At 42.2% G+C, this 24,606-nt stretch overlaps 1 protein-coding gene across 2 annotated transcripts; it reads right to left on the bottom strand.

Moving 5' to 3' along the window:
- Positions 1-1,342: 1,342 nt before the first annotated feature.
- UVH1 (Restriction endonuclease, type II-like superfamily protein) lies at positions 1,343-18,879 on the bottom strand. Of its 2 annotated transcripts, none has more exons than XM_086491143.1 (7): positions 17,613-18,878; positions 17,283-17,426; positions 16,030-16,764; positions 3,237-3,347; positions 2,877-3,137; positions 2,528-2,751; positions 1,343-2,196 (listed from the first exon to the last, which is right to left on the bottom strand). In XM_086491143.1, exons 1-7 carry the CDS (start codon positions 18,834-18,836, stop codon positions 1,986-1,988), a joined length of 2,910 nt encoding a protein of 969 aa, XP_086347269.1. In that variant the 5' UTR covers positions 18,837-18,878; the 3' UTR covers positions 1,343-1,985. The 2 variants fall into 2 exon arrangements, 1 of the variants encoding a protein (XP_086347269.1); XR_015185375.1 differs by lacking the exon at positions 1,343-2,196 and having other exon boundaries at positions 2,618-2,751; positions 2,877-2,971; positions 3,051-3,137; positions 17,613-18,879.
- Positions 18,880-24,606: the final 5,727 nt, after the last annotated feature.

Raw genomic sequence — 24,606 nt, 5'->3', positions numbered from 1 at the left:
ATAAAAAGAGAACAAGATTTAAAAGTGAACATATTTCAAATGATCCGTATCACCAAATTCTATAAATTTTGCGAGGTACATAGATCAAAATTAGGACGTCATGATCGTAACATATTAGAGATGGTACCAATTAAAAAACAAGGAAACATACTTTGATCAAAGGTGACAAACTCACTCTCTCTCTCTCTCTCTCTCTCTCTCTCTCTCCCCCCTTCAAGGATTACTCTTGTGAATCTTCAAATAACACAACCACAATTACACAAAGGACAAGAATGCACACAAGAAAACGAGATTGAATTACACTTTAATACAATCTAAAAGCTAAGCACATATTTAGACATCAGAATTGGGACATGAAGTTCGAAGTGTACTAAACACACGACCATGTCAACTTGAGGTAATAAGCTTTGTGGAAACAAAGCACAAACTCTCTCTCTCTCTCTCTCTCTCTCTCTCTCTCTCTCTCTCTCTCTCTCTCATACTTTTGACGCACACTCTTGTTGAATGTTTGGATGACAACAAAATGGTAAATACAATGTTGTGTGTATGACAAGTATGCACACAATTCAATACACATGCAGCTAACTTAGCACTCTAGTTCTCCTAGGCATATGTGCCAGCCATTGAGAAAACATTGGAGGACAAGAATCTTTGTAGATTCTCCGCTTCTCTCAGTCTACTCTCTCTCTCTCTCTCTCTCTCTCTCTCTCTCTCTCTCTGTGTGTGTGCAGAGCCTAGGAATTACTGCACTATTATGGTTGGGCACACATTGGCACGGTTGTATGCATCCATTCTTGAGCAACAGTTGAGTAATTGGGTAGAGGGTGAGGGTGTACGAGCGAAGGGCTAGGCCGGTTTCAAGAGGGGTTTCTCCACTCTTGAACATATTCCGACACTCAGAGCCATCATTGAGGAGGGTAGGTCACATGGGAGAAGGGTTTTTTGTAGCTTTGTGCATTTTCACAAAGCATTTCACATGCTATCGAGAGCTCGATTGATGCACATACTGCAGGATATGGGGGTGCCCATAGTGTTGATATGGGGGATTACGGCTCTATACAGAAAATGGTATGGCCAGACTCAGCCATAATGAAGCCTATCACTAAAAGAAACTAATAGGAAAAATTAGCACAAAAATAAGGTGGTTGATAGCGCAAGCGCACAACAAACAATAGAAAGAATCAACACAATATTAACTAATTGTAACTCGGACAAAAACTTTTCAATATGAAGCCTATGTGTCCACTATACGACTAAGAAATATACCTAGATGAATCCAGGACAAAACAATCAATATTGTAGACACCATTGCAGGGTGCCAGAAACCTCTTGCTCCCTCATAAAGCCCAAAACTCAGCTGGAGGTTAGATTTTCAAGTGAAAGCAACAAGTTGGCACAGCACAATCAACAACAAATGGTTGTAATTATTCCAAGGAGCCATAGCTCTTACGTTTAGTTGCCAGATCAATGAAATTTCAAGGGAATTTTTCCCTGATGATTAATGATGCTACATTTTACTGAAATGGCATTATTGTTGGCAGTGAAGACAACTGCCTGTACAGATTGGTATATGAACAGTGAGATGAACTCTTTCATGTATAGCACAGCGTAAACTCGATAACATGATGAACTCTTTGAGTAACCTTTTCCCTAAAACTCCCCATGACATGAGATCGTAGCCAGCTGCCATTGTATAGAACGACTTGTTAGCTGTGCCCCTTTCGAGGGAACACAGATTGCCAACAGCTAACAAGGAGCCAATGAGTGTGCATTAGTTAAGGTTTAGCAGGCCTGTTGCTCATATCTCCAATTAGATGGTGTCCGTAGTAAGTGAGGATGACGAAGAGTTTGCAGAGGACTCCAAGAACTTAAAGAGTAGTACCAGCAAGCCCGTAAAATAATAATAATTATCACATGATTGTTGGACACTTCAGCAGCACAACTCTTATCAGATTGGCCCACCTTGGAAGTAAGCTGCAGATAACTCAAGCTAATGTTGGACATTTAGCATCAAGGAAGTCGCGCAACATTCGAGCAGGACGATTACCGCCCATCAACTCCGACAGTTTTTCCATAGGTACACAGGCAAGCTCTGCTAAACTGTTACATCCATCCATCAAAGATCTATAATTTGCATCTGTAACACCCGGAAGCCTCCGCAGCAACTCAACAGCCGTGCTGTTATAATTCTCAGCTCTGCATCGGACAAGACAAATTAAGGCATAAAATTCTGCAATTGGGCCACAAATCCAGCAGATTCCTTGTATCTTTGTATCGACTTGGACATAGGGATAACTCGCTGTGTTGACGTGTGTGCGCGTGTGCATGAGCAACTGATAAAACCTGTGCGCATCTGTGTGATAGCACATGCACAAGACTGCAAGCTTCACTACCGAACAAAGTGGGCACGCACTTGTGTTGCACAAGCTCAAGCATCTGTTTGCAGGCACTCAAAACCAGGGACACACGCACTTTTTAACTACTTGCATGTTGCTACTCATGTTGATTCAAGTGTTCAAAATCTTACCTTAAATCACCTTCAATCAGACCATCTTCCGTAGGCACACCCACTCTCATTGCTTTATCTACATCCGGTTCATCTTGGTTGGATTTGAGAGTCAAAAAAATGTCGGCAGTGGCATGGAGACTACGTGACCAAATTACACGCAAACGAGGAAAATGAAGAACCAGGAGGGACAGCCTGGAAACAATGTTGGTGGGCAAAATATCTTCTCCAACTTCATTTGCTGACTGCAGACAGAAACAAGGTGATTGCATACACCTCTTTGAATTTAAAATTATTCATCACACTCAAAATATCAGGCCCCCTTCTTTTAGAAGGCTTTTGTGCAGATTGAAGTTTACAAGAAAGGTACCTGAAATGAGAAACTCTTGTCTTGAGAAAATTCAATCAACAAAACAGGTATTCGGTAATAGCGTGTCATTGTCTCGGCTTGATGGTAAAGGCGACCTGATGCAAAACTCTGAAATAAATCTGCCACACTTTTCCTCTCCACACATATGTCAGGTGAAAGAATATAGTCTCCCACCTCCAAGGTTACTGGCACTATCTTTATTCCCTGCTGATGGAGAACACATGGTAGACTGCTTCCAAATTCCCTCATATCAACTACCACCTGTTAAAAGCAGACAAACTATAAGCCACAGGGAAACTACACATCAATCCGCCAAAAAGATACACCAACTAAAGCATGTAGGTTGAGCAACTATGGAACCTTCATTTGCTTCTCAGATGCCTTCCTTCCTCCAGCCTTTCGTGTGGAAGAGTTCGAAGAAAATGTTGAAGGTGACTGAGAAAGCGCATTCAAATCAAGCAATCTACCATCCTGTCACAAAGCTTCTCTCTCTCTCTCTCTCTCTCTCTCTCTCTCATGGGTTTGGACTCTCTCTCACTGTTTTTAGGGTTTCATCGCCTCTTTCTTGCTGTTTTTAGGGTTTCATCATTGTTTTTTGGTTGTTTTTTAGGGTTTTGCCAATGTTTTTTTGTTGTTTTTTAGGGTTTCAAATATGTGTTTTGCTGTTTTTTAAAGTTTTGAAGTCTATTTTTTCAGGGTTTCACAAGCATTTCTTGGTATTTTTTAGAGTTTCTTGTATTTTTTTGGTTGTTGTAATGGATCATATAGGCTAGATGTAGGTGCATTTGAAGACAGCTTTAGGGACAGAGACATAGTTTTCTACTCAGAGACACACCAGATACCGGGACAGCTTATGCCACATGTGAAGGGGTATTTATGGGAAACAGCTGGTCGACCAGACAAGAGATCTCTACGAGGTAGCCAGGGTTCAGGAGGAGTAGCAGTCTTATTTAAAGAGGAGCTGAAACCACTACTACAGATTATCAGGAAAGATGAACAAGCAAGGTATATGTGGGTGAGAATGAGAGCCGAGACAGGTAGATTTCTATATATCGCTATATGTGTAACTAAGTCAGACTTTGTAAATAATTAATTTATTTACGAGAACAGAATCATCTAATTAGTTGTGTGTACACCAGAATAGACCTAGCAGTTCTAAGGCCTCAGGTGAGCCTAAATGCGGGCCACAACACCTCAGAGGGACCTTAGCAGAAATTACCCTGAAGCCCTAGTGATTGGGAAATCGGGTCTTCAGAAAGGGGTAAGCAGTAGCCTCAGATTTTAGGCTCAGGAAAAATACGCGCGTCAGTACAAGCACATGAATGAGATGGGGTCCTTAGAACAATGACCCTAAGGCTAATAAAGCTAATAAAGCCTTAGGGTAAGTTTCGTTAAATTAAATTTAACGGTCCGTGCCCGGACAAGCGGCCGGACAAGTGTGAACAGGTAAAGGCAGTGCAGTGCCAGTGCAGCATTGCGCCGGCAGACCTTTGGTGTTCTCATAAAAGAATCATTGGTAGCATTTGTTAATTAGTTGCACATTTTTAATTAATGAGCTAGAAGTTTTTAAAGTCAAAAGTTCAATGGTTTTTAAGTTTTTAAAGTAAGTGTGCCAAGTGGCACACTTACCAATGCAAACTAACTCTCTCTCACTCTCACTCTCACCCTCTCTCTCTTCCTAGCATCCCCTCTCCCTGATGGCTATTTAGGAGCCCCCCCTCCCCCATTTTCAGGGCTGGCAGTGCACCTACCCCCCCTAATGTGAGCGTGCTCTACGCGGTGGAGCCCTCCATTGAAGCTTGAGAGCAGCCCCTTGCGACATATGTGGTAGCCTTGTGCTCCCATTGTCAAGAACAAGGGATCTCACAGTCATAGACACCTTCTGGTGAAGTTTCATCGCGAGAAGCTACCGTGGACGCTCTCTTAGCAGAGTGCGGCTGCTGTAATTCTCTGTTTTCAACCCCTAATCACCTCGATTAGGACTGTTTTCAGCAGATCAGCCATAGAAATTCTCTTCTCTCTCCTTATCCTAAGTCTACATCAAGTTTGGCGCGATTCCATCGCGAAGAAGACCTCTGTTTCGGCGTAGGGATGTGCACAGGTAAGAATTTCACGTTATGTGCAGAAAATTACAGCAAGCATGTGCGTGTGCATTTTGCTTGTTTCTCTTTTGTGTTCGATACATGAATGAATGAGCATGAAGGCAACACATAACGGAAGATAGACTCTCCTCTGTGAGAGCTTCCGATGAGCTATTTTGGAAGATAGACTCTCTTTTCGAGAGCTTCCAACCAGTCTCGCAGAAGAGGGGAAATCCCCTAAGCAGAAAGAAAGTGTTTCGTGGAAACACTTTCTCAGTCAGTAGTCAGAACAGAACAGAAGAAAGAATAGAGGACGAGCGTATGCCCCGTTCCTGTGCTTGTAAAGATTCTCCCTTAGTACTAAAGATATTCTCTTTATGGGGAGGGACCAGCCCATCTTCTGGTCCCCAATGGAATGTCAAGTTTTCTCTCTCCCTCTAATTCTCTTGAGTATTTGAAGTGCAATTAAACGTCAGTTTGCGCTTCCGTATTTTTGTGACAGTGGTATCAGAGCAAGGTCCTCTCTCTCTTCCTGAAGGGATTGACGACTCTTGGCAAACTGCAGAAATGGGAGGACGCGAGATAGAGTTCTCTCTCCTTCAACAGCAAGTGGAAGAGTTGCAGAAAGTTCTCTCCCATCCAGAAGTCCAAAAGATTCTCCATACTCTTGAAAAAGGGAAGGAGAAAATGCCGATGGGGTCGGGAGAAATCCCGCAGAACCCAAAGGTGCCACAACCAAGGAAATATCCTTTGATTGGAACCTCCCGCATGCACGAGAGGCAGAAGAAACCTCCAGAGCGTCATGTGCGGTTTAATCCAAAAGTTCAAGAGCAGGATCCCCCTGATTCCCCTCAGTTCTCTTTCATGAAGGATCTGGATGACATAGTTGCTCCGGAAGACATGTTTCTCGACGATCCGTCGCAGCAAGAAGTGCATTCAAGGGAAAGGACTCTTGTCCACAAGGAGTCTAAGCATAGAAAGGAGCACCATAAGAAGAAACACCATAGGCAGAAAACATTCAAGTCGGGAGATAAAGATGTGAAATTCGACACCTACAATGGACGGCGTGATAATGACAAAGCTTTGGCTTTCATCCGCCAATTTGAAGTTGCATTTGCAAAAGGGAATTTCAAGGAAAGATCCAAGCTTCGCCATGTCAGTTTGTACCTGAAAGGCACCGCCAGCAATTGGTGGTTAACCCTTATCCTGGAAGATCGCAAACCCCAAGATTGGACTACCTTCAAGAAGGAGTTCTACGCATAGTTCCTTCCTCCAGACTATGAGGAAGAGGTAAAGAAAGAATGGGATCGACTTTCACAGTCAGAGAACGAAATTGTTCCACGCTATGTGGATAGGTTTTGGGACGTTCTCTTGAAAGTCATTCCTTTCAAGAAGATTGATGATTCGGAGAAGATGCGCAAGTTTGAAGGAGGTTTGCATGAAGCCTTGCAAAAGGCTATGAAGCTTTACCCTCGAGGTAACTTGCAGATACTTATGGAATCAACCCGCATAGCTGATGGAATACATGACAAGGGTACTCCCAGGAAGATGGAGCAAAGCACTTACCATGCCAAGCAGAAGGCTCTCCATGAGCAGCCTACCTCTTCTACTTCTTCTCAAAAGAAGAAAAGAACCGCCTCCGAAGCAGAAGCAAAGCCAAATCAGCCCAAGAAAGGGAGATATCTCTCTCCTGCTGAGTTGCGAACCTACATTAGTGAAGGAAGATGCTTCAAGTGCGGACAAGTTGGTCATATGAAGGGTGACTGTCCAACCAAACCTCCACAACCACCCTCTTCCAATGCAATCCCAGATGTACAAGGAAATACAACCAAGGATGGAAAAGAAAGAGCTCTTCTCAAAGCATGGGGTAGTATTAACAACCAGCGGGCTCTTATTTTGTTTGACCCTGGTAGTACAGACAACTTCATCTTTACCAAGCTAGCTGACGACCTGAACTTGCAGCCCAATTGTTTTGGAGTCTCTATTCAAGCGCAATCTGCTTTCAAAGGGCAGAACTCAAACTCTACTCCAATCATAGGGAAGTTGAGTCTAAAGGTCGACGACTACAAGGATCAAGAGTCTTTCTTACTAGCTTCACTTGAAGGATGCGATGTTATCTTGGGAATGCCTTGGCACTACAAGATGCATCCCATTCCTGACTATGTTCAGAAAACCTTATCTTTTGTTCATAAAGGAAAGGAGTATCTTGTACTTGCAGATGCAGGTGATTGGCGTATTCCTATCGCCAATCACATTGCCATCAAGAAAGAAATGAAAAAGTGTGTTTCAGCGTACTTGATTTTTGCAAGAGAGAGAGATGTGTCTGTTTCACAACTTTCTTCCTCTTTAGAGCAAAAAAGACTTAAGTTAATAGAAAGATATAAAGATTGTTTTGCAGATGAACTTCCAAATGAACTCCCACCTTCGCGACCTGAGGATCATACAATTGATTTGATCCCAGGAAGTTCTCCTCCAAATCAGCCCCCTTATCGAGTTAGTCTAATGCAGCAAGAGGAAATTCTCAAGCAGGTTAACGAACTTTTGGAGAAGGGCTTAATAAGGCCTAGTACTTCTCCATATTGTTCACCTGTCTTGCTAGTACAGAAAAAGGATGGCACATTCCGCATGTGCATAGACTATAGATCTCTAAACAAGATCACAATCAAGAATCAATTTCCAATCCCTCGGATTGACGACATTCTTGATAAGTTACAAGGAGCCAGTGTCTTTAGTCGTATAGACTTGAAGAGCGGTTATCATCAAATCCGCATAGCTCCTCAGGATGTGCATAAGACTTCATTTAGAACAACCTTCGGGTTGTATGAATTTTTAGTGATGCCTTTTGGGCTCACTAATGCACCAGCTACATTCAACACAATGATGGATAGAATCTTCCACTCATACAAAAGCTTTACAGGCGTTTTCTTTGATGACGTCTTAATCTTCTCAGAGACGGAAGACGAACACTATAAGCATCTCGCCTTAGTGTTTGAAGAATTACGCAAACACAAATTATTTGTGAATGCTAAGAAGAGTGAGTTCTTTCTAAAAGAAATCCACTATTTGGGCCATATAGTATCTCACAACCAGGTGAGAATGGACCCTAATAAGATTCAAGCAGTTGTAGAATGGCCTACGCCAACTACAGTACATGATGTACGAAGTTTCTTTGGCCTCTGTTCTTATTATCGGCGTTTCATTCGAGCTTTTGCCGCGATAACAGGTCCTCTCCATGACCTGACAAAGAAGCGGATTTCATTCCATTGGGGGTCTGGACAAAAACAAGCTTTCGAAAAGCTTAAGTATCTACTCAGTCACGAACCTGTTCTCACCATCCCTGATCTTCGCAAACCTTTCAAGGTATACCGCGATGCATCTGGAGATTGTGTAGGAGCAGTTTTGAACCAAGAGGGTCATGCGATAGCCTATGAAAGTCGGCGCCTTAAAGATGCAGAGTTGCATGCCTCCATATACGAAAAAGAGCTAATGGCAGTAATTCATTCTCTTTCCATTTGGAAACACTATCTATTAAGAGCTGATTTTATTATCAAGACAGATCATCAAAGTCTTCGCTACTTTCTCACACAGAGAAAGTTATCAGAAAAGCAGATGAGATGGGCCAACTTTCTTTCAATGTTTCATTTTCAGATTTTACACACTTCTGGAACAAAGAATGCAGTTGCAGATGCTCTCTCCAGGCGTCCAAAGATCAATGCACTAACAACAATTTATCATGAGGAACTAGAATCTCTCAGCGAAATGTATCCTCAAGATCCAGACTTCGCCACAATTTGGGCAGATCTTCAAGCTGGTCACCCAAAGCCACCTTATTCTATCAAGGATAATACACTCTATCGTCAACAAGCAATATGCATAGCTCAGCCCTTACGACAAAAGGTGATGGATGAAGCACATAATTCTCCTTATGCCGGGCATCGGGGAATTGCTTCCACCACTAGTGCCCTCGAAAGGTATTTCTTTTGGCCAACACTCCGTGCGGACATTGAAAAACATGTACGTGAGTGTTTAGTCTGCCAAAAGGTAAAATATGAAAGACATAAAGTTTATGGCAAGCTTCAGCCGCTCCCTGTGCTTAACACGCCATGGAAAGTATTGCCATGGATTTTATTACGGATCTTCCTCGATCCAAGAATGGAAATGATGCAATCTGGACTATAGTAGACAGATTCAGTAAGCAAGCCCATTTTCTTCCAGTAAAGAAGACGATCAAAGCTGATCACATGGCTAGAATATTTCTAGTTCAGATTTTTAAACACCATGGATTGCCAAAGACTATTGTGAGCGACAGAGATCCCCGCATGACTAGTCTATTTTGGCAGGCATTGTTCGAAAACTTGGGAACTAAGCTTGATTTTTCATCAGCTTATCATCCTCAAACAGATGGTCAAAGCGAAATCGCTAATGCCACTGTTTTAGATCTCCTCAAGTGCTATGTTTCGGAACGACAATCCGAATGGGAACAATACTTACCAATAATTGAGTTTGCGTATAATAATACCATACATTCCTCAACTGGTAAAGCCCCTTTCGAAATTATTTATGGGAAGCCACTCTTACTTCCTATTATGGTGACCAAAGAAAACATCTTCGCCGCAGATGAATTTATGCGCAATATTGATATTGCCCATCAACAAGTAAAGCAAGCGATTCTTCGTACTCGAGCAACAGAAGAGAAAAGCAGACAAGCACAGAAGGAATCTCAATCTTGAAAAAGGACAATATGTCCTGCTTCGGTTTGAGAAAGCTAGATTGAAAAAGCGGGTCGACACAGGGAAAGTTGTCAAACTTTCCCATAGATTTTACGGCCCTTTCAAAATTACAGATAAAGTCAATGATGTGACTTTCAGATTGGATTTGCCTGCTAACTGGCGCATCCACAATGCTTTTCATGTCAGTCTCCTCCGACCATATGTTGGACCTCCTCCAGTGGCGCCCGTACAAAAAGATCCTCCAAAAGTCGAAGAGACTGAGGAAATCCTTCAACCTGAACAGATAATACACCACTCGGAGAGACAACTCAAGTCGGGGAGTCTCCATCGAAAGTATTTAGTCAAGTTCAAGAATTACACTCCTTTAGATGCAAAGTGGATGACTGAGTCCGATCTTAAGGACTACCCTGACATCTTGCACAGTTATGTTGACACTCTACAGTTGAGGTCAACTGTTTAGAACCAAGAGGGATGTAACTAAGTCAGACTTTGTAAATAATTAACTTATTTACGAGAACAGAATCATCTAATTAGTTGTGTGTACACCAGAATAGACCTAGCAGTTCTAAGGCCTCAGGTGAGCCTAAATGCAGGCCACAACACCTCAGAGGGACCTTAGCAGAAATTACCCTGAAGCCCTAGTGATTGGGAAATCGGGTCTTCAGAAAGGGGTAAGCAGTAGCCTCAGATTTTAGGCTCAGGAAAAATACGCACGTCAGTACAAGCACATGAATGAGATGGGGTCCTTAGAACAGTGACCCTAAGGCTAATAAAGCTAATAAAGCCTTAGGGTAAGTTTCGTTAAATTAAATTTAACGGTCCGTGCCCGGACAGGCGACCGGACAAGTGTGAACAGATAAAGGCGGTGCAGTGCCAGTGCGGCATTGCTCCGGCAGACCTTTGGTGTTCTCATAAAAGAATCATTGGTAGCATTTGTTAGTTAGTTGCACATTTTTAATTAATGAGCTAGAAGTTTTTAAAGTCAAAAGTTCAATGGTTTTTAAGTTTTTAAAGTAAGTGTGCCAAGTGGCACACTTACAAATGCAAACTAACTCTCTCACCCTCTCTCTCTTCCTAGCGCCCCCTCTCCCTAATGGCTATTTAGGAGCCCCCCCTCCCCCATTTTCAGGGCTGGCAGTGCACCTACCCCCCCTAATGTGAGCGTGCTCTACGCGGTGGAGCCCTCCATTGATGCTTGAGAGCAGCCCCTTGCGACATATGTGGTAGCCTTGTGCTCCCATTGTCAAGAACAAGGGATCTCACAGTCATAGACACCTTCTGGTGAAGTTTCATCGCGAGAAGCTGCCGTAGACGCTCTCTTAGCAGAGTGCGGCTGCTGTAATTCTCTGTTTTCAGCCCCTAATCACCTCGATTAGGGCTGTTTTCAGCAGATCAGCCATAGAAATTCTCTTCTCTCTCCTTATCCTAAGTCTACATCAAGTTTGGCGCGATTCAATCGCGAAGAAGACCTCTGTTTCGGCGTAGGGGTGTGCACAGGTAAGAATTTCACGTTATGTGCAAAAAATTACAGCAAGCTAAATACGGAAGCGTAAACTGACGTTTAATTGCACTTCAAATACTCAAGAGAATTAGAGGGAGAGAGAAAACTTGACACTCCATTGGGGACCAGAAGATGGGCTTGTCCCCCCCCATAAAGAGAATATCTTTATTACTAAGGAAGAATCTTTACAAGCACAGGAACGGGGCATACGCCCGTCCTCTATTCTTTCTTATGTTCTGTTCTGACTACTGACTGAGAAAGTGTTTCCACTTTTTTTCTGCTTAGGGGATTTCCCCTCTTCTACGAGACTAGTTGAAAGCTCTCGAAAAGAGAGTCTATCTTCCAAAACAGCTCATCGGAAGCTCTCGCAGAGGAGAGTCCATCTTCCGTTATGTGTTGCCTTCATGCTCATTCATTCATGCATCGAACACAAAAGAGAAACAAGCAAAATGCACACGCAAATGCTTGCTGTAATTTTCTGCACATAACATGAAATTCTTACCTGTGCACACCCCTACGCCGAAACAGAGGTCTTCTTCGCGATTGAATCGCGCCAAACTTGATGTAGACTTAGGATAAGGAGAGAGAAGAGAATTTCTATGGCTGATCTGCTGAAAACAGCCCTAATCGAGGTGATTAGGGGCTGAAAACAGAGAATTACAGCAGCCGCACTCTGCTAAGAGAGCGTCTACGGCAGCTTCTCGCGATGAAACTTCACCAGAAGGTGTCTATGACTGTGAGATCCCTTGTTCTTGACAATGGGAGCACAAGGCTACCACATATGTCGCAAGGGGCTGCTCTCAAGCATCAATGGGGGGCTCCACCGCGTAGAGCACGCTCACATTAGGGGGGGTAGGTGCACTGCCAGCCCTGAAAATGGGGGAGGGGGGGCTCCTAAATAGCCATTAGGGAGAGGGGGCGCTAGGAAGAGAGAGAGGGTGAGAGAGTTAGTTTGCATTTGTAAGTGTGCCACTTGGCACACTTACTTTAAAAACTTAAAAACCATTGAACTTTTGACTTTAAAAACTTCTAGCTCATTAATTAAAAATGTGCAACTAACTAACAAATGCTACCAATGATTCTTTTATGAGAACACCAAAGGTCTGCCGGAGCAATGCCGCACTGGCACTGCACCGCCTTTATCTGTTCACACTTGTCCGGTCGCCTGTCCGGGCACGGACCGTTAAATTTAATTTAACGAAACTTACCCTAAAGCTTTATTAGCTTTATTAGCCTTAGGGTCACTGTTCTAAGGACCCCATCTCATTCATGTGCTTGTACTGACGTGCGTATTTTTCCTGAGCCTAAAATCTGAGGCTACTGCTTACCCCTTTCTGAAGACCCGATTTCCCAATCACTAGGGCTTCAGGGTAATTTCTGCTAAGGTCCCTCTGAGGTGTTGTGGCCTGCATTTAGGCTCACCTGAGGCCTTAGAACTGCTAGGTCTATTCTGGTGTACACACAACTAATTAGATGATTCTGTTCTCGTAAATAAATTAATTATTTACAAAGTCTGACTTAGTTACAATATGCTACTTCCCTCCAAGTACATTAGTCTACTCCTCACCTAAAGGACAGTCCCCTTTCTCCATATTGAATAATGACATATGGGAGTTCTCTAGAGATGGATACGTCGTTCTCTTAGGAGACTTTAATGCCAGAATGGCCAACTCTCAAGCAGTATTCTATGCTACTTCTGAGGAAATGCTCAGAGAAGTGGATTTATCACAGAAGGGGCTTACTAGAAACTCACAGGATAAAGAACACACTGAATATGGGAGACATCTCATGGAGATGGCAACTACACATGGTTTGGCTATACTTAATGGTCTAGAGAATTTTCCTTTATCTGGGGGATTCACATGCTTCCCACACAAGCATGGGGCCAGTGCAGTGGATTATGTCATGACTTCACCAAGCTTTATTTCTAGTATCGAGGACTTTAAGGTGGGACCTAGACCGGTTGGGATTGCAGTGGATCATGCTCTCAATCTCCTTCCAATACAATGCCTCTCAAGTACAAAGAAAGAAGACACACACGAGATATACTTTCACGCCAGAGACTGATTCAGTCTATGTGGAAAAGATCTATAATAGGATGTGGGCAGCCGAGCCAGTATATACTGTAGAGGAGATTACTTCTCAGCTAACAGAGATACTACATGGAGCAGCACAAGAGGCATACCCACATACTCAGCCTAATCAGAAGAGAGGATCTAGGAACATGCCTCAAAACAGTTGGTACGACGAGGAATGCAGAGAGACGAGAACCCAGGTCCAGAAAGAGCTTACACTTGGGATCATCACATATAAGCAGTCTCGGATTGCTCTTCGGCATATAGTACGTCGCAAGAAAAGGGCATTTTTAGCCAAACTGGAGAAGGATTTATATCAGCTCTTCTTGAGTCAGGACTCACATGAGGCCTGGAGTTTATTTCACGAGCACTCATCGCCTCCGACAATTATGTAACATCATTATATATGGTATCTGGACAGCCTCCATTACCAGATCCGCTAGAGCCATGCCCTGCTACTAGTACTTTCTTTACTACGGAAATGGTGAAAAAAGCCATTGACAAGATGAAGACAAGAAGAGCATATGATCATGAGGGTTTAGTAGTAGAACATCTGATCCATGCAAGGGATCTACTTTTAGGAGTCCTTGCTCGTCTGTTTAATCGGGTCATGTGTGAAGGATTACCTGAATCTTGGAAATTATCTACTATCGTACCTATTTTCAAGTCAGGGGATCCTATGATACCCGGGAACTACCGTACCATTATGGTGGGTCACACACTGACCCGATTGTACGCATCCATTCTGGAACAAAAATTGAGTAGACCTAATCCGCAACCTAGCAAACATTCTGTAGCATCTATTGGCCTAATTGTTGATAGTATTGGTACTTTGTCCAATGATGAATCCAAAGAACTTTACAGATCATGGGGACAAGTAAAAGGAGAAAATCCTTGATATACTTTCACCCTTCAAAATAATTTCTTAAAGAACATTTTGCAACAAAACTTGGCATTGAATATGCCCAACTTCATGATTCTCTTCAAGCCGAGTTAGCTATGGGTGACATGATGGTAGTATCTCCTTTCATTGGCTCACACTTCATGTCAAGGTTCAGGACTACTTTGGCACAACCAAATCATGAGTATTGAATTGATATATCGGTGTTAAATAGCGTAAAGGCATACTCTAGTGCGGCATATGTTGGATATTCTAGGCTATGTGTTGAGAAGATACATACCATCACTACATTGCTGCACTGGATTTAACGACGTGATTAGACGTGGTTGTGCAGGGTATGCTTCATCACGCATACTATGGAGCCATGTATTTCATTGTCAAGCCTAGAAAATCAGCTTCTACTTGTCTATATGAAATGTTTTGAGCACTCAACAAATGTACTCTTTTTGAGGTAAGAAAAGAACCCTCTTAGACCTGTCTCATATAATGCCCTGCCAAAAATATAAGTTATCTCATCAAATCGTTCAATTCAAAGTTCTCAAGCAGCCTCGTCTTGCATGCATCTACCTCAAGGCTGTTCTTTCCAGCTAAAAGCATATCATCTACTGTATCTACATAAATGACCAAAATAAAAGACTATCATCCTTAGCGTTGTTCTTCGTATGGAGGAGATGATCAATTTCACTCCTCTATCCCTAAATCTTCATGAATGCATCAAACTTATCATACGATTTCCTGCATGCCTGCTCAAACCGTATAGGCTTCTCATGAGCTTACACACCAACTGTTCACAGAAAAACCCTCCTAGCTACTACACATAAATACTATCATAAAGATCACCAAGAAAGAAAGAAGGCTTGACATCCATTTGAACCAGCTCATGTCCTATACAGCAAACAAAGCAAGAACTGTCCGAGAAAATATCTACCCTTCTACTCCTTGAAACATTTAGCAACTAGTCTAGCCCTAGGCTTAGGCTTTCCATGGATGTGATCTTCAGATGATAGACACAATTGCAAGGCAAATCTTTATTACGCTTTAAGTGAAGGTAAGAGGTCTGAAGTGTGACTCTTATGCAAGGAAATCATTTCGAAGTGCATAATACGCTCCCACTTAAGCTTGTCATCATAACAGGAGGGCTCTCCATAATCTGTCAACACAGCATAATCAAGAGATAGAATATAACCACCAAGAGGCGGGGACACCCTTACCGACCTCTGTAACACTCGATCACCATTCTCGGCATGTTGATGCACTCTATCATCATTCACATCCGGAGGATTTTCAGTTTAAACTGCTTGTCCTTGTTGCCCAACCTTCCAAAAATTTGGCACTGTATCATTCACATTCCTATCTTATTGAATCACCTACTCAACAATAAAATGCATCTTATCATTTTTTACAAAAACATCATTACTTGGCAGAATTTTTCTGGGTTCCAAATTCCATAAGCGGCACACAATCTCACCAACCTTGCCATACCCAAGAAAAATGTACTTTCCCGACTTTGGGTCAAGCTTACCCTGGCAACACATAAATACCTTTCTGCATATTACAAGGGTGGAGCCATACGTATGTACGAAGTGTATCCATTCCGTGCATCCATACAATAAAAACATCCAGATCAACCGTTTGTGCTAGGGTCAAAACAAATACAGTTTTGGTTTTGTGGGCACCTCAATAACAGATGTGATCCATAGTCACAAGCACCTAAAATATCATGTGCAAAAAGCGTGCTATGGATGGGTGTACCCTGGTGAGTTAACCACCAACTTAAATATATATATAAGGTCAAACATGCAATTAAGGTCAAACAACACCCCACATTAATGAAACATTACAAAACGCATTCGAGGATATTTTACCTGGTCTACAGGAATCATCATTGAAGCCTTCTGCCTAATAAGAGATTCAAAGGCACTGTTTTCTCTCCTTATGCTAGCCTCAAACTTCTGTGCTTCTGTTGAGTTATCGTAGAACAAAAAATAAACCTTCAATGATTTCAGGGGATGCTCAGCCTTGTACACCTCCATTTCTCGGACAAAGGCCATGTCAGGATCATAGACAATCACAAAGGACGGCCTTAGAATGTCAAGGATACGCTGTTCACTCTCAATTGCATAAAAATGGAGCAAGGAACTTGATTTCTTTCCCTGTTGATTGCTCGTCCTGTTGCTAACCTCCTTCACACTGTCTTCAAGAAGAGCACTCTCCTCTCCAAGATTGTCATTCTTCTCATCAAGGAGTATCGAGACAGAGGGGTCCTCAAGAGATATTGTGTCATCATTACCAGCGTCTTGTTTTTCTTTCTGAGTCCTTTTTCCAGATCCTGCACCCCTGCTCCTGCCTCTGCCCCTGCCCCTGCCCCTGCCCCCTCGATTTTCCTCCTCACGAAAAGACACTTCTGCTGCTGCAGCTAAAAGAGCCACCTCTTCCTGTCTTGCTGTAGTTGCATCCTCTACACTGACATTCCTTGATGAAAGCTTTCCGTTCAAAACACCAACTCCTCTAGAACCCACGTAAGTTCTCTTTTTCCGTGTTCGCATCCCATGTAACTCTGCTTTACCCAGCAGATATTTCTCCCACTCATCACCCATGAGCTGCAAATAAGAAGGCAATACCATCATAATCAGTCCTTGCAAAAATCATCACTTTCATATGCTCACCCGCGTCAAGCAGACACAAGCAGCTTTACGCCCCTTTGTCATAGACTAACCTAGTCATGCATGACCTGGTAAAAGAATGAGGTTGATTGTTGAGGCATTGAGGACAAGAATGTGATGGCATGTGAAAGAACATATGAACGTGAAAAGTAATGTTGAATATCGGCATTAACAACAAGAAAAATGCATGTATAAAATCCTATGAGCACGAAAGCACAAATGACTATGTTAGATGCCTTGGCATTGAGAGCAAGGAAAGATGCATGTGAACATTCTGCGAACGTGAAAAGTACTAATGTTAATGTTAAATGTGGAGGCATTGAGCACAAGAAAAACATTCTCTGGAAATACAAAACAGAATTGCCAAAATGCATGTCTGACTCTAGGCAATCATTCGTTACAACAGAAACCAGTAAAACGAGCCTCTCCTGCTAAATGAACAACATTCACTACACCTTCTGAGCCCCTTTGTTAACACAGTCTTGCAATTGAAGGCAGGTTCGCTCATCCTTGCATGCAATTAGTACTGTTGCAGAATCATCTTCCCAATCAGCAGGTTCAATACCCTGTAATTCCTCTTGAATCTCACCCAATACCTCCTGGAATCAAGATAAGCCTTTTACAAATAAATACTTCACAAGAATGTATGCACCACATATGAAGAAACCATTCATACAATGAGAAACTCTGCAAGCAATTCATATTCTGTCTGAGAAACATTTTACACAAAAGCAAGAGCACTTTGTAAAAAGGTACAAAGCCATCGAGGCTAAAAAGAAACTCACGTGCAATACTTTCCATTTCGGCATCTCCTCAGCCATCACAACTACCTCGACATCTTGCACAGCTCCCACCTGGTCTGAGCCTGCATTCGCACTTGACACGCTTAATTCTGAGGCACTTCCGTCATTGGCTTTTCTCTTTTTTGTGGCCATATCTGACCCGCTGTTTTGCTTGCCACGGCCTTTAAGGGGCCTTTTACCTCTATCTGAGACAACAGGATCGCCAGTATCAGTTCTAACAACTTGAAAAACTCTCCGTTTGGCAAGTTCAAATATCTTATGTGTCGGGTTTGCAAATATCCAAACTGACCGAACGTCCTCAGAAGCACGGAGTGTATCTAGATATTTCAAAAATGTGATTGCATCATACCGCAGAAGGTAATCTGCGAGCTTTCTTAGAGTTTTCAAATCAGAAACAAGCTGTTTGATCTTCCTACTGAGTGTATGCCATATAGGGTCAAGCTGCCGCCTGACAATTTCATCAAATGACTTGAAGAGTCCATTCTCAATTGTCAAATCCTCCACATCAAGCTTGTTGGTTTTCTTAAGCTCTTTGAGGCAGGCATCCATGACCTCCAAAATTGCAGCATGTATGCCATGCATGGAACCTGTAAAAGGAACCCTCAAATCCACAACTTGGGGAGGATTTTCTTCCAATGCCGATGCAATGGACATGTGAAATCGGGGCCAGAGATGGAGTCTCCGCACAAACAGGCTTCTCATGATTCGCTCTGTCTTTGAAAACCCACTTATCATAGCTTGTGGCTTGTCAGAAAACGCCCTTATAAAGCCCTTGCGGTTGCTTACACGATAAAGGCGGGCAATGAAAGCTTCAGTGCATGTATCCGAGAGACGGTGTGCATTGAGGAAGACCAGTCCAGATACACGAGCAAGAGGAACGCGCTCATTGAGAAGGTCTACAATGAGTATGCGCGAAGTGATGAAAGCAACACCCCCCCGAGCATAGAAAGAAAGACGATCCGAGGCAGTGTACTCATTGTTGATCTCTATAGGGGCTTGAAGAGATGAGTCTTGCTCTAGAAGTTCCTCTTTGATGGCGGCACGCTGCCCCTCAGAGGCAGACAGAACAAAGACCACACCTTCAGAAGGGGAGTGTAGGCGTAGCAGAGATGCCAAGAGCTTGGCGAAGCCAATGCCAGCACCTATCACCACAACCCCATCCTCCTGCACCAGTTCCCCTACTATGTGCTCGTGAATTGGCAGCATCCCTCGCTCGGCGCGATTCGGCCCGCCCACAATTTAAACCATCGAGAGGGAGGGGGGGGGGGGGGGGGGGGGGGGGGGATCAAAGCACTAAAATTAGCAATGCGTGGGAGAGGAAGGGGGATTAAGAGGCCGGTCACGTGAGGGGCCCATTGGCCATCTTTACCACTATGTTTGTAATCCCAAGGTGAGGTATTCCCATAGTTTTCAAGCAATTTTTAATTACAATGCTAACCCCCGTGCCACTATCATGGATTCCCTTCACAGTTAATCCCTTGGTAGTGATTGGTATGGTCGCATTGGATTCATCGCCTTCAGTTCACATGAGTAGTTTTCAAAGAAAAACTCGCCAGCGGTTGCGAACCACTTGTTAGAAAAATTGCAGATTTTTCATGAGACGCCTCCATTTTGTTCTTCTTCATGTGGACTAAAATGTTTTGGTTGTTGGTTGTGAACAAATGCGCAACCCAACTGTCATGTGAAGTAGCTCTAAAGAATCACGATTTCGGGTTGAGAGACAACTACTATAGATCTTGATTTCATGCAATCAACGAAGAGCTTGTCAGTTCTACACGTTTTTAGCATATCCTTTTTCAAACTTGCCCTGCAGATGACAAATGTGGTTGCCACTTGGATAGGCTGAACGTGCAAGCTTTTTGAAATCTCTTTCAAACAACCAAGGTAAACAATGTCTAGAATATGAAAACTTCTATCTTCCTATGCAAGCATGATATCAAGATTCCTATGAAACACTTCATTAATGAAAGCTATGGAAGATGAGCAACGATGGAGCAAGACGCACTTAGAGGTGAATTATGAGTGAGAGTGTGTGTGTGTGTGTGTGTGTGTGTGTGTGTGTGTGTGAGAGAGAGAGAGAGAGAGAGAGAGTGAAGATTGCAAATCACCTAAAATGTTAACCTTTCATACTCGTCTTTCCTCCTCATGGACACAAATAAATAATAAACATTTCCAAATTTGCAGGATGTTTGAAGTATTTTTATGTATATTTCCTTCCAGTTTGAAACTACATAGTCTACATTATTTTCAAGTGGCTCAAGGCTAAGTTGAGACAGCCTTATCTCACTAGAGTGCAACCATGAGCCGAGTATATGTAGACCATATATATGAGGCAAAGGCACGAGCATTCCAATCTTCATACAATTGGGTTGGACTCCTTGGCTTTCACTTTGTTGTAGCACGGTAAGAAGAGAGAGAGAGAGTGAGACTAAAATCAAATTCAAAAATACTCAAATTCTAAGCTACCCATGTTGAGATAGATCATTGATCCTTTGGAAAAACTATCATTTCTAAATAAAAAGGTATCAATAGCGTAACTTTGTTGATCCTCGTCACTAACATCGCACCCTCCATGTCACCATGGTCTCGGCATCCATTTTGTCAATATCCAACCGTATGCTCTTGTCTAACTAGATCCTCGATATCCTTGCACAACTCTTGTAGGTAAAGATGGCCACTTAAACCCCTCATGAAATGAGTGCCTCTCGTTTGTTGTTTCTGCACATCTTTTGCATCGTCCTATATCAGTCTTGCATATAAAGGTCTACAGCAAAGGGCTCCATCTTTGGCAAGAAATTTGTAGGTATGGCTATGATTTCCTTATCAAAGCTTTTGCAAAAATCTTGTGGGAAAGAGGGTTTAATGTATGAACGATGAGGAAGTCAAGTAAGGTGAAAGGATTTTAACTTGCACATGGTATTGAAATACCGTACAAAGTTAAAGTATTATGATGTTCAGAACACAATGAACATTGTGTAATGCACAAAGCCAAAAAAACCAAATTAGAGTATCTTCATCATCATCATCATCAATAATCAGTACATCTCTCTCTACAATGTACAAGGTGCCAAATACAAATAGGTCTTCTTGAATAGTTACATATGCATACAAGATACATTTGATATCTTCACACACCATATCAGATGATAGTTTGCATAGCCCAATAGAAGGTGTAGTAGGTACTTGCAAAAAGCGTATAGCATACCTAACTTCACTTGGGACTTGGCTTACATGACCCTGCTCTTGTAGGGGAGCACATGCAACCACATAATTAGGATAGCGTTTGAGGCACTCGTTTAGGGAAAAAAGGGGCTTTATTTGAGCACCATGGAGCATCCCACCATCATCATAAAAGCAACATATCAGCGTGATTTTAGACACGGATCCGTGTTATGAGGCACTTCATTAAAAGGGTGAATATTTTCTTTGTGATACGATTTCAATTTAAATCCAATAATTAGAATCGGCAGCATAAGTTTCCCACACAAAGTACAGAGCCAGAACGCATTGGGTCCTACCATATCAAAGATTTCAGAGGTTAATTTGCTAGGTCGCTTTCCCATCCAAGAATTAAGTACTATCACCATACTGCCATGTTCAAATTCTATGTTCCTCAATCCTTGATCCGAATGTTTTTTTTTCGCATTTTTATTTGAAGATCACAATAGCATAAAGCTCACATAACGCTCTTCTTTGATCTGATTCAGTGTATCCATTCGGTAGATTGATGATTCCGTAGCTAGAAGCCACACAAAAATTGCAATCCATAGACTAGACACTACAAATTACATCGATACCACCACTTAAAAATTCCAGATCTAGTTTAGAGGGTGTGCATCCCGTTTGCCATCCGCATAATGACTTTATTGTCAAGACCGTTGGTTTTTAGGTAGTGTGAAGTAGACTTCTTATGCATAATGTGAAAGATAGCCAACACCTGCCTAATTACTTAATTAAGAAATGAGTACGTAGGTCACTAACTAGATCCACTGGTAATCCTAATCGTGAAGAAGTACCCTTGTAAAGGCATTGTGCTACTAACATTGCACTATCTTCCTGCAAAACCAAGGCTTTGAGCTACTTTATATATTAGTGAGTGCACGTCATTATTTAATAGCTTCTCAAGGCTGATATTGCTAATTTGATTGGTCGAATAAAGTTCAATCTTGAAAGGACAAGGGGACTAATACATTCTCTTCTCCGCCCAACCACCTCCTCTTATAGGCCACTTGACCTATCTTTAAGAGCCCATGAACTCATACGCCTAGCTAGCCTTGCCTAAGGGTTGTGCCCCCCTTGGTCCTACCCTTGTCCTAAAATTATTTTTTCCTTGAAAAAAAGTTTTTATCCTCAAAAATATCAATGAAACAACTATTTGTAGCACTAGGTTGGTAATGGGACACTTATGTGTCATGAGACAGTTTTATGTCCTAGTAAGTAAGCAATTTCCTTGAGATATTTGAAGAGTTTCAAAGAGCACTTTTAAGTGTTCTATATCCACAAATTTGGCTTTTGAGGTTGAAAAAACTTGGAAATTTTTAAGGCTATTATTTTTGCATTTAAACTTGTTGCAATTGATTTTTCATGTCATAAAATCTAATATCTACCTATCCCAAATGATTTTCTCATATTGAATTGATCATTTAATGTGGGAAAATGAATGGGAACAAGAGTTAAAATATAGATATGTGCTTTTAGACCTATCTCAACACGGGACCAAAGGGATAGAAGGCTACATCTCATTGAGGGTCCAAAAAGGAGATGGTATACCAAAGACCAATGAGCAGATAATGGAGCTTAAAATACCTTAGGGTTAGCTTCATTAAAGACATCCAAAGGTTAGTTCTAAAAGTTCTTAGACATAGGACCTTTAGGCACTTTAGACCTTAGGCAAGCTAGGCATGTGCTTGAGGTGGTTGAGCTGACTAAGGTGCTTGAGGTGCTTGATGACCAAGGTGCTTGAGGTGCTCAAGTCAAACATGAGCCCTACATAGGAGGGGTATCCCTAAAGGTAGGGGATGAGAGAGAACACCCTCACACACACTCAAGGCATGCCCAAGACATTAAAAGCAGAACGGACACATGTCAAGCCCTAGCCATGTTGCCCTCATAATGTTCATGAATCCTATTGGATAGCCTTTAGGGAGGTTTAATGAGAATTTAGATCCCGAGGGAATTCACCATGGAAAACTTATCGTGCCATGTAAGTGCAGGGGAGGGGTTTTGTTTAACAAGTTACATAAGCATATAAGTTAGGGGTAGGTCCCCAATAATTTATCTCCCAAGCTTAAAACAAGGGAGGGGTGTATCATATTTATTTGGGAGAGGGAGGGGGGGAGCCGACCCGGATTGATTACTTGTAACGATTAGTCATTGGTGTGCATTAGAACTCGAACGAATTTTGGGGAAGTTTTTTATCAGGTCTCTAATATGAGTCGTATATAGGGGTTTTATCAAAGTTGTCCGCTCGCAAGTGGCGTCCCATTTTGTATATAGAGTGAATCCCTCGGGATTTAGATCCAATTAAATAATTATGTAATCTCTCTCTCTCTCTCTCTCTCAAAGGGGGGAAGAGGGACACTTATCCAAATTCTACCTCTATTGCTAGTTATGACCAAAGCCTGTGATTGGCTAGGCCTTGTCATGGGCCAATGGGATGCAAGATAGTGCTAGGAGAGAGGGGGTTGACCGAGGCAAGGAAAATCTCTCACTTTTGGGCATACTCTCCCACACACTCACACATTCTCTCATGTGTTGAGCAAGAACTCCATCTCCTTCTCCAAGGTTGAGAAGTAGAGAGCCTACACCAACACCTCTTGGATATGGAATGCAAATCCAACCAAGAGTCAAGCTTCAAAGCAATGCTTATCATCTTCTTCATCTCCATTACTATGCTATGCTATGCTCTAAGAGTAATGATATGTGAGGAGACTACTTCTTTCTTGTAAGAATACATCTTCTTCTCTTCCCTTCCCTCATTCCCTGCTAGCTCTCGCCACCATTGAAGGTGTTTCAGGTCTTGGGATTGAGACCGGGGACAAGTTCATGTTATTGCAAGTCGATTATGGGCATAATATTGGTGCATGAATCTTACAATCTTCATAGCATCAACAAGGTCTCAAGGAACACAAAGAATGTATTATACCAAGTCTCTCTTTATGGGAGAATCTATAATACAAAATCCTTTTGAAGTGGGGACCTGCTCCAAGTAAATCTGATCCTCAATTGTTGTCAATTTCTCTAATTCTCTCTCTCTTTTACAAGTATTGTTCATGCCTACCTTCAATCGAGTACTCTTCCTATGTTCATTATGAATTCTCTTAAGGAAATTGTTAGCAGCGGTGGCTAACACAGGCTACACCGATAATGCATCAAGCGGGAGATATACTATGGATGTGACTCACATTGTATAAGGTCCTAGGTTCATTGGGAGTTCCAAAGTTGTATTTGCTAGCTAGAGGAATAAAACTTAAAACCATAGTAGAAGGGATTGTGGTGAAAGCCTTTATAAGGAAGCCTTTATGCAAGAGGAGGCTTCACTCTTGAGGATCCACTTTTGAGAGCTCTCTCTTTCTTGAGTGTCCACTCTATGGATGGCCTAGCCTTGAGCTTAATGACCGTTCTTAAGAGGCTAGTGCTAATCCATTGTAATTAGAGAACCATTTCTTAATCTAATCTCTACTTTCTCATTAGTCTTAATTATGTATTTCATTATGTCATGAAGTAGTTTCACCTTTCTCATTATTTTAGATTTGAGTGTATGTGATGAATTCTTACTTATTAAACACTCATATCCTTTTATGAGCATTCGATTTGCAATATTTAACATCTCTAATTAAGTTGATTAAGTTGGTTCTTAATCTTGTAATTAGTGTATGTGTCCTATTGTTTGCTTGTGTGTGGATGGGTTTTATGAAACTCTAGCACCATTCACCTTGTGTGTGTAGCGTTTGATGAAGTGCCTTGATTGGCATGT

The sequence above is a fragment of the Adiantum capillus-veneris genome, chromosome 19, assembly GCF_014529385.1.
Source record: "Adiantum capillus-veneris isolate H3 chromosome 19, ASM1452938v2, whole genome shotgun sequence".
NCBI lineage: Eukaryota > Viridiplantae > Streptophyta > Polypodiopsida > Polypodiales > Pteridaceae > Adiantum > Adiantum capillus-veneris.
This window is presented reverse-complemented; position numbering and strand designations above follow the sequence as displayed.

Excerpts from the sequence above, each read along its gene's own strand:
- UVH1 (XM_086491143.1), bottom strand. The coding sequence starts at position 18,836 with ATGCTGCCAATTCACGAGCACATAGTAGGGGAACTGGTGCAGGAGGAT. Across the intron at positions 3,138-3,236 it reads CATCTGAGAAGCAAATGAAG|GTGGTAGTTGATATGAGGGA; the intron begins GTTCCATAGTTG and ends TGCTTTTAACAG. Across the intron at positions 2,197-2,527 it reads CTGATTGAAGGTGATTTAAG|AGCTGAGAATTATAACAGCA; the intron begins GTAAGATTTTGA and ends TGTCCGATGCAG.